The following is an 11,002-nucleotide window of genomic DNA, read 5'->3' as shown; positions in this document are numbered from 1 at the left end:
GTGTTTAATTAGGGTACACACCCTGAAAATTAGGGCTTCATCCAAACTGGCGGACTCGCCGAGTCCGGAATATGGACTCGTCGAGTCGCTACGCCAACTTCACGTGCTGACCCGCTGCTACTCGATGAGTTAGGGCCACTGACTCGTCAATTAGCTTCTAAAATAATAAGGAAAATAATGTTAATTCGTACCAGGAACGGGACATTACACACTAGGTCGGACACCACCCACTGCCACCTCGGGCGGTGGTGGTCGACGACAGTTCACGGTGGTGGTGGTTATGATTTTAGGCCAAAAAATACCAAAAGCATTCCAAACATCGGTCCAATCGCACACAAATGCACACAACCACTAGAGATGGTGGCAGAACGACGACAGAAGGTGGCAGCGGACACCTCACGATAGTGGTGATTTGTTTTCTTCGATTTCCTGGCCAAGCAAGTCCATACAATATCATACCCATGAAATACGATCACACACATAGCCACCCCTCACGGTGGCTGGTGACGGAAAAAGAAGGCACCATAGCGGCAACCACTATGGTTGGCTGCCATGGTGGTTTGCCTAGCTCTCTGGCCACCATCACATCCACATACGCATCACGGTGAAGCAGCAACACACATAAACACGATTTCTATCGTAAAACACGCACCCATCTCACCCATTTCGGGTGAAAGGCGGCAACCGAAGCATAACAAAGGCAGCCGCTCGGAGCTGTGGCAGTGACAGAACGTGGGCTGGGGCGTAGCAGTCGAGGAACGGAGAAGAAAATATGACCGAGAATGACAGCAACGACAACCATGATGTCGACTTTACTCCTCCGATCTCCAACTGATGCGAAGTCTTCCCGGTTTCCCGTCGGTCTTCGATATTGCCGGCAGCAAAAGCCGCCGGTGGGCGCTCGGTTTAGAGTTTATGCATGTCCATATCTTGTGGGTGTTCTGACAACCTTCTTAGTTGGGACTAGATTAAGGATGTGTGCGGCAGTCTCTAAGGCATACCACTATAATGAGATAGGTAACGAAGCTCGACTCATCATGGAACGAACCATGTCCAAAAAGGTTCGATTGCGCCTCTCAGTTACACCATTGAGTTGCGGTGTCCTAGGTGGCGTCAATTGTGAAACAATTCCACATTCCTTAAGATAATCGTGGAACTCGATACTAAGATACTCACCACCCCTATCGGATCTGAGCATCTTTATCTTCCTGCCCAATTGATTCTCCACTTCTTGCTTAAACTCTTTGAACATTTTTAAAGGCTTCCGACTTGTGCTTGATTAAGTAGATATACCCATATCTGCTATAATCGTCGGTAAAAGTCACCTAGAAGTGGTTAGCATCCCTTGTGGTGGATCTGAAGGGCCCACACACATCTGTGTGAATGAGATCCAACAATCCATCACCTCTTTCACAAGTACCAATGAAAGGTGATTTAGTCATCTTTCTAAGTAAACAAGATTCGCATGTGTCATCTGAATTTAGGTCAAATGACTCCAAAACCCCATCCTTCTGGAGCTGGGCAATGTGCTTCTTGTTGACATGTCGAAAACGACAATGCTACAAGCATGCCTTGTCTAAACCATTAGACGAATCGATATGCAACACATTATTTCCTAAGTTATCTACAACCATCACAGTTTCATATACAGCATTACAAGGCAATGCTTCAAAATATAAAGCACCATTATAGAAAGCATTAATAGAACCAACTTCATTATTAAATGAAAATTTAAAACATTGTCTGTACAAACCATGAAAAGAAATAATATTCCTCGTCATTTATGATGAGTAGCAACAATCATTCAACTCTAATTCTAACCCACTACTAAGCACTAAAGAGTAAATCCCAATCTTGGTGACATGTGACGATTTCCTATTCTCCATTATCAGGTTCATCTTCCCATGCTCCACATCCATACTTCTTCTTATCCCCTGCAAATCAGAACAAATGTGAAAAACACATCCTGTATCAAGGACCCAAGAACTAGCATGTGATGAGTTATTAGATTGAATAGTATAAATACCTGCGAAGAAGGGCTTTTTCTTCATATCCTTGATGTCCTGCAAGTATTTCGGGCAGCTTCGTTTCCAATGCCACTTGTCGTGACAGTAGAAGCATGTTGCTTCTTTAGGATCGGATGGGGGAGTGGCAGAACCGACTTTACCTTTGGGTCCATTTGAATAGGACCCATCATGGGACTTTCCCTTGTGGCTCTTAGAGGGAGCTTTCCTCTTTTTCCCTTTACCATGTCCTATAGCGAGGACCGAGGCAGCAGCAATAGGGGTGGACTCGATAGCTTTGCCTTTAAGTCCACTTTCAACAGTTCTCAACAAACCTTGAAGCTTGCTCAATGTGACTTCCTCCTTCTTCATATGATAAGTCATCTTGAACTGATCATAACAAGGAGGCAAAGAGTGTAGGATTATATCAATCGCCAACTCTTCGTCAAAGTTGACATTCAACTTGAGCAAACGATCCACATATCTTTGCATCCTTTTGCAAGTGGCTCGTGATGGACTCTCCATCTTTCATCTTGGTTGTTATTAGCGACGCGACAATCTCATACCTTTCTTGACTCACGCTTTGATGGTACTTTTCCATCAAATCTTGGCACATGTCGTAAGGCCAATAGTCCTCGTAGAACCGCTGTAGCTCAAGAGTGATAGTGGCTACCATAATACACGACACCTTTGTGGTGTCCTTTTCATGAGCCCTATACTTAGCTATTTGTTCAACAGTAGCTTTGGTTTCATCTATCTCTTTGAGTTCTTTGTCGAGGACGTATTCTTTCTCCTCATATTGCAGGGCCATTCGAATGTTGCGAATCCAATCATTAAAATCGGATCCATCAAAGGTGATCGTCCCACAAATGTTCAAAAGAGAAAAGGAGCTTGAGGAGTTGGTGTTCGATCCAGAAGCATTGTTTGAGCCAGACATCTGAAAAAGAAAAGGAACAAAGTTTTGATTAGATAAAGAATCGTTAATATAACACCCAAATGAAATATTAAGGCTAGGACCCAACACAATAATTCATAATTCGGAAGAGGGATGTCGTAATCCAATTGCAAATTATTTGAAGCTAGGCAAATGACGATTTACCAATTCCACCACGAAAAACAAAATGAAGAATTAGGTTTTAAATGAAAATGAAATTCCTAGATTCTTTTGAGATTCATTGAACTTTTCAATGACATGTTTAATCTTGATTATGCCCTTCAAGTTTGTGATTGGGATACCGAGGATCACAAACAAGGTGTGAATAACCATGCAAATTAGCTTGGCACTCTCGATGTTGTTTACCACCTAATCAATGTGTTGGTTAACCACACACACTCCATTGATCTATGATAATTCTCGAGCTACCCTTTTCCACCATTGTTAGTCCAAGTTAGTGTGTCGGTTAACCACATACGCTCCACTAATGACTTGACAAGGTGCAAAGTGCAATTTCAAGGACTAGCATCATCTTCACATTTTCCTAAAGTAACTAATATTGGGAAATTATAAAATCATTTAGTTACTTTATAATATTCATTATAGTTATTAATGAGGAATTAATGTCCTATCCTACCTGTTCGGCTAACGACCCTCCACCAATCAAGGAAGTGGTGGGTGAGAGTGGACACCCATTCAACCGCCATTTTATAGGCAATTTCCTTATACCCCCCTTATAGATCGGTTTCCTGAATGAGGCCTACTAACAATAATAGTGACTTATCTTATATATATATATATATATATATATATATATATATATATATATATATATATATATATATATTAATCTTTTAATATTATAATAGTATAAGGGTTTTAAAATTTTAAAACACTAGGGTTTTAGAATTAATATTTCAAAATTAAAACTTTTAATCAAATTTTAAATTCCAAAACTTGAGGGCAAATTTTGAAACTTTTCAAAAACTTCTAGATCAAATTTTAAACAATTAAATTAATCACATAATTTTAACATTATCTTAAAATTTGACGTAATCCATCTTATTTGGTAAGTAAATCAAATTACCACTCAAAAAATCCAATTTATAGTGATAAAAACGATTTATGGTAATTTTCCCAAACCAAACAAGATAAGGAAATCGAAAAATCAATTGTATGACGAGTCAACTCCTCGAGTCAAACTTGGACTCGTCGAGTTCATCATTGAACTTGTCGAGTTGGACAGACAGAATGCGATTTCGGGTTTCTTCCAACTTTGAACAAATTACAATTGCATCATATATAACAGAAAAACACCCTAAGTTCTGATACCATCTATTGGTTTTGAGCATTACAACATTCCTATGATGCAAATGCAAACCTATTTGCTTTGGATCTAGGTTTTTCTCAAGTTATAATGCAAATAAATTTTCCAAAGCAAAACCCTAATCTAGCATTCAAGAAAACGAAATCTTATCATATTAGGGTTTAGATGAATACCTTTCTTGTTAGCTAGTAGTAACAAGTAATCCACATTTCAATTCCTTGACCTTCGAAAGCCTAATGCCCCAAACGTTGCACCTCTAATGGAGTCACAAACACTACAAGCAAAGAATGAGGAGAAGGAGAGCACAATTTTGGCTAGGGTTTTCCTTGGAAGCAGTGGCCGAAAATGAGAGGTTAGGGGGCCTTTAAATACTTGTGGCTGCTATGGTTTCTAGGTGAAAACCCTAATTCTTGACTTAGGCTCCAACCAATCCATGAACCACCTTTTTATAATGCCTTGGACAATTTCTATAGGGCCTCCTATAGATTTCGTCCAACCCTTTACAAGGGAGCCCAACAGCCCAATATTGCAACTATCAATGATCTGCAATATCAGTCCCCTTGCTTTTAATCAGTCTCTTTTAATCCCAAAATTAATTCTAAATTAATTTCTGATTAATACTAATTAAATAATATGATTTCTTAATTAATATATTATTCTTATAATATATTAATAAATCATTAAATACCTCTTGCTCCAAAACTCATTATGTCCAGTTGCTATGGTGAAGCCAACCCAAAAGGACCATGCTACTATCAAATCAAGTATATACCAATTATAGTTATGGGCTTAGATACCTAATCCAACAGTATTTTGGGTATATTGATCTATATTTTGAGTTATGGTCATTGTATTTGTAAAGGTGACTAGTAGAGTTGATTTCGAAGCAGCGTGCTATTTCCATTTTCTCATTTGTCTGTGAGGTGATTTTTCTCATTGTATCCATGGGTTGAAGACACCAATGTTGGGCCATTATTCGGTTATATAGAATACTAGCTGCTATGTGATGTGTACTTGTTTGTATGATCGGGTTGAAATACACCCTAGCGCGGGGCCCACTATAGTATGCCGGTTGAAATATAACTCAGGGTGGGGCCCATTATGACATGTTTGGGTTGAAATATACCCCTGGTCGAGGCCCTAGGGGGATCCATATTTGTTTATTGGATTGAAATATACCCCAAGGCAGGACCCATATTCGTATGTTTGATATGTGGTACTTTGGGGAACGCATTAAGTTTTGTTCTTACAATTTATGTTTATGGTTTTAGATACTTTCGGTTCGAAAGGGAATGACCCGCCGTGATGGCACAACATCCTCCCCTCATGATTTCCGCAATTTGAATAATTGTACTATGATATTTTGAATAGTATGATTTGGTGTTGGATTTTGAAACAATTGATAAATGATTTGATAGACTTTAAAAAAAAATTATTATTACTGTTTTTAAGCTGTTACACATATTATGTTGTGAAACAAAATCAGATTAATTTTATTAAAATTTTATAGATTTTATACTTTATTTTTTTACGTTATTATACGAATAATTCAATATTTGTTTCTTATTCGGTTTATTGGAAATCCAAATCACCCATTATATAAGTAATGAGTTTATTCTAGAAACATACAATGAAAACAATAATTAAAAAAAAAAAAAAGAGAGAGATATAAAGAAAGGCTTATAATGAAGACATGCAAAACGAAAACAACTTGCAATTTTGGATATGATTTAATTCCAGAAATCATATAATTTGGTTGATGATTTTATAGATGCTATGCTTAATCGTGATCAATTTAAAAACAAATCAATTCAAATAAATTCAAAATCAATATCATTAGTAATTAATTTAGCAGAAATTGTGTTACACGTGTAATTTTTAGGGCCTTTGTGAAGAAAAATTAAAATTATGAAAAATTGACAAACGATAAAATTTAGACTCTTTTATTAGAAGAGGTAGATGGAAAATAAAAATTCCATTTAGTTGGCGGTTTTCCCAAAATTGGAATTTGAAATTTGATGTCATATTATGTTGTGAAATCAGATTAATTTTATTAAAATTTTACAGATTTTATCCTTAATTTTTTTCATTATTATAAGAATAATTCAAGAGAAATTAAACTGCTTCTTACTTTTTATGCCTACAAATGTTCCTACCCAATAAAATTATGACAAGTGTCATCATTCCATATTTTTTTAACTAACTCATTAAGGTTATATTAGGAATATATCAAATACAATTAAATTGAATGATGATTTGTCATAATTTTAGTGAGTAGGAATAATTATAGACATAAAAGGTAGGAGGTAATTTAATTTCTCATAATTCAATATTTATTTCTTATTCATTCTATTGGAAATCCAAATCACCCATTATATAAACAATGAGTTTATTTTAGAAAAATACATTGAAAACAACAATAAAAAAAAAGTAAATATACAGAAAGGTTTATAATGAAGATATGCAAAACGAAAACAACATGCAATTTTGGAGATGATTTAATTCCGGGATTTTTGTAATTTGGTTGATGATTTTACGGATGCTATGCTTAATCTAATCAATTTAAAATTAAATCAATTCAAATAAATTTAAAATCAATATCATTAATAATTAATTTAGCAGGAATTATATTACACACATAACTTTTAGGGTCTTTGTGAAAAAAAAATTAAAATTTTGAAAAATTGACAAACGATAAAATTTAGACTTTTTTTTTTTAATTTTTTTTTATTATATAGAAGAGACAGATGGATTTTACATATTTAGCCCAATTAAAAAAAAGAAGAAAAAAAGTTTGCATACATGCTGGACTTATTTTCCAAACAAACATAAGTTCCCTGTTGCAACGCACAATGGTGCAAATCCTAATCCTAATTATATTATAAATTTCAAATTCAACTATACATATTTAACTAATCAAGTTACTGGGGTTGACCGATTTTATTAAAAGATGTTGAAAACATTGAAAACATCAATCCAACCATTAATTTCGAGTTAGTTGCTGTATTAGGCCGACTTCTACGAGAGATAAATCTGTTACATGTTTTTGTAAATTTGCATAATGTAGTTCTTTTTGTTTGTTAACAATATGGTTTATTTTCTTAAATCGATAACATATATGTAAATATGTCTTCATTTTTTATTTTTTACTTTTCTTGGAAAGGTAACTTTCCTAAGAAGGGTTTTTGGATCAGTTTTACGCACCAACTAATCTCCAACTAGAAAAATGAGGCTATGCATCATGTTCAAGAGTCACTGAAAGCGAACATTCATGTCCATAAGGGTTAAATAGTACCAAAATTTGAATATGGGTCAATAAGTTATCCACCGTATCTCCCATATTTTTTACCAAATCACTACAACCAAAATACCTACCAATTTGTGGATATAACCATGCACTCAGAGGCTTTAATTTTGATTTCATAGATTTTTCAAAATTACTTAAGGCATGCCTATCAAATTAAAATATTCAAATTAGCATGATTTAAACTCAAATTTCTTTTGTTGGGATCATCTTAATTCACTACGATAGAAATGCGAGACATTAATAAAAAAAATTAATAATCTAAAAAACTATGAGAACTGAAACATGGTTTTCAACAAACCTTGAAAAACATAAATCCATAATAAAAACAGTTATATTGAAGAAGACCATCGAAACTAAGAAGCAAAAACTAATGAGATTTAGCAAAATACAGCTCACCTGTATATGAATCGAATCTTACATCTTTAGATATAACTAAACCATGAAAAGTGAATCATATGGGAGCTGCTTACTAATTAACACTAAACTAAAGATATGTTTGACAAAACCAGCTTGAAACTGTGCACATATCTATTACTCATAGGTCGTATCTAAATGAGCTCTTCAACGAGATGACCAAGATCAAACATCCCATTGGAACATTCAACCGCATTAACCACTTCTTGGAAAGCCATGACACTGCATGGAACCACCAACCGGTTATTCCATTCTTCATCATCATAAGCTTTCTCTAGCAACATTTTAAACAACGGATGTGAAAGGTATTCAGTGGGAACAACAAATCTTCGTGGCTCATGATTACCTACATAAATCGCAAAAAAACCTGGTTTGGGTTCGTTGCAACCTTCGTCTTCTTCATATGTCTTTAGCAAGTAGTCATGGTGTGATGGCTCTATATTCGGGTTGCGTTTAACCTTGACCTTTTTGGCTAATTTTTTGATGGAAACAATCTTCTTGCCCAACATTGTGTTGGGAGAGAAGTAGAAGTTTATGAGAAATGGGGTTGGAGGAGAAAGCTTAATTTCGACATTTAAATCGAATTGGTTTGACAATTTCTATACCAGTTGAATAAAATAAACCTTAACATATAGCTTACGATTGTTGCCTGCAGCTTATAGTTTTATATGTGTATGTGTGTGTTTCTTTAATTCCTCGATGAATTAGTAGTGCTCACGTTTGACTTCGGCGAACTTTTATAAAGATTTAGCTACTTAATTGATTTTTATAATGATTAAAATAATTAAGTAACCAAATTAATACGATTATAAATAGGTTTGGTTTTTCTTGTACTTTGTCTCAATTTTAATAGAGTGTAAGACGTAACAGTATCATTGAGATATATCATTATATGTACCAAATAATATACCAACTTTTCTGTAATTTATTTTTTGAATGTTTTACACTTTTACACCAATTTTGATTTAACTCGATAATATGGCATTATTTTATCAGGGTATATTCGTTGCCAGTTGTAATGTTTTGTCTTTATAGAATCTAAACATAGGTCTAATCGTGTTCTTAACAATATGTATAAAATGACAATATTTAATACATTTATCAAAAGATAAGTACTACTATAATTCTTCACTTTTTTGGCTTTAGGTCGGCGAATGGGTCGTATTAATACTTTTTAGCGTTAGTAAAAGATTTTATATTTTTGGATTTTTCTCTTTATACACGTTCTTTTTATTTTAAAAAAGGACTTCATATGTTTTTTTTAATTATCTCGTTTTCAACTTTGGTTTATCGGTAATTGACAAGTTTTTTTTTTTTTTTTTTTTTTTTTTTTTTTTTTTTTTTTTAACTTTTATATTTGATAAACTTATTCGTTGGACCCACTTTTCCATTTTGCATCACAATTATCTTGTTTTTCTTCTTGTTGTTATCGTTGTTGTTGCTTATGATGTTATTGGTGGAGGAAATATATGGAGATTCAGTTAAATATGTGCTTAATAATTTGAAACTAAAGGTAATGCGCTCCGTTAACTTATATGCAATCTTTTATGAGTCTTCTAATTTATGTATTTGCTAATTGAAGATTCTACGTCTATTTATTTGAAATGAATAATAATACAATTCGGAACTTGGGCTTCATGGGGGAAAGTTGTTGCACCTAAGGAACTTGGTGGATTGGGGGTAGGATCAATTCGTGCTCTTAATGTAGCCCTATTAGTTAAGTGGTCACACTATGGGCTAGATCCATCATTGGGTTACATAATCTGAAAAACAAACCGATAGAATACTTAGCAAAGAAAAAAATTATTGGTGTTTGGAATAATATTGCCGGAGTCAAGAAGGATATTGAATTGATGGGTTTTAGCATCAATGAAATTTTTAGTCAAATAGTTAAGAATGGGGTAGGATCAATTCGTGCTCTTAATGTAGCCCTATTAGTTAAGTGGTCACACTATGGGCTAGATCCATCATTGGGTTACATAATCTGAAAAACAAACCGATAGAATACTTAGCAAAGAAAAAAATTATTGGTGTTTGGAATAATATCGTCGGAGTCAAGAAGGATATTGAACTGATGAGTTTTAGCGTCAATGAAATTTTCAGTCAAATAGTTAAGAATGGGGTAGGATCAATTCGTGCTCTTAATGTAGCCCTATTAGTTAAGTGGTCACACTATGGGCTAGATCCATCATTGAGTTACATAATCTGAAAAACAAACCGATAGAATACTTAGCAAAGAAAAAAATTATTGGTGTTTGGAATAATATTGCCGGAGTCAAGAAGGATATTGAATTGATGGGTTTTAGCGTCAATGAAATTTTCAGTCAAATAGTTAAGAATGGGGACGACACTCAATTTTGGCATGACAATTGGATTGGTACAGTAAAGCTCAAAATGGCATTTCCTGGTTTGTATGATTTAGAAAAAAAGAAGTCATGTGTGGTTGCTGAGAGAAAAAAATGAGTGTGGAAACTTTTGGAAATGAAAGTCTTGTCCAGTTGTTGTTGGTTTGTCTCATGAATTACAATGCTTATAAGATACAGTTGCCACTGTCAGGCCCCAACCAGGTCAAGATCATGTAATGTGTATACTAGCACTAGATGGTAAATATAAGGTGTAACTATTGAGGAAAAAGATAGAACGAAAGGTTGCTAATAACACTGGTCAATCTCAGATAATATGGAGCAAAATTATCCCCATCAAAGTCACAAGCTTCATTTGGAGGGTTGCGATGGGAAGGATCCCTTCTGAAGTGGCTCTTTCTCACAGAGGTGTTAATGTGGATTCTTGTAGTTGTAGTGCATGTATTGGTGGTTTGGAATGTGGCAATCACATTTTAGTGGAGTGTCCCTATGTAGTTTCAGTTAAAGAGGCGATATGGAGATGGTGTGGTATTAATCAAACATAGATACACAATATAGAGGATCTTATCATGTTTGCTGCGTCGTGGGGTAGATGTCCCAAAAAGAGAGAGATATTCATTTCCATATGTTATAGGTTAATTTGTAATCTGTGGA

The 11,002-nt window shown here is 34.7% G+C and overlaps 1 protein-coding gene across 1 annotated transcript; it reads right to left on the bottom strand.

Moving 5' to 3' along the window:
* Positions 1-7,894: 7,894 nt before the first annotated feature.
* LOC111900031 (auxin-responsive protein SAUR15) lies at positions 7,895-8,513 on the bottom strand. Its single transcript, XM_023895913.2, has one exon. It carries the CDS (start codon positions 8,492-8,494, stop codon positions 8,120-8,122), a length of 375 nt encoding a protein of 124 aa, XP_023751681.1. The 5' UTR covers positions 8,495-8,513; the 3' UTR covers positions 7,895-8,119.
* Positions 8,514-11,002: the final 2,489 nt, after the last annotated feature.

Source organism: Lactuca sativa, chromosome 4 (assembly GCF_002870075.4).
Source record: "Lactuca sativa cultivar Salinas chromosome 4, Lsat_Salinas_v11, whole genome shotgun sequence".
NCBI classification, from domain to species: Eukaryota; Viridiplantae; Streptophyta; class Magnoliopsida; order Asterales; family Asteraceae; genus Lactuca; species Lactuca sativa.
Note: the sequence above shows the minus strand (reverse complement) of the source record. Positions and strands in the feature narration are given on the sequence as shown.

Coding starts and splice junctions, on each gene's coding strand:
- LOC111900031 (XM_023895913.2), bottom strand. CDS start 8,494: ATGTTGGGCAAGAAGATTGTTTCCATCAAAAAATTAGCCAAAAAGGTC.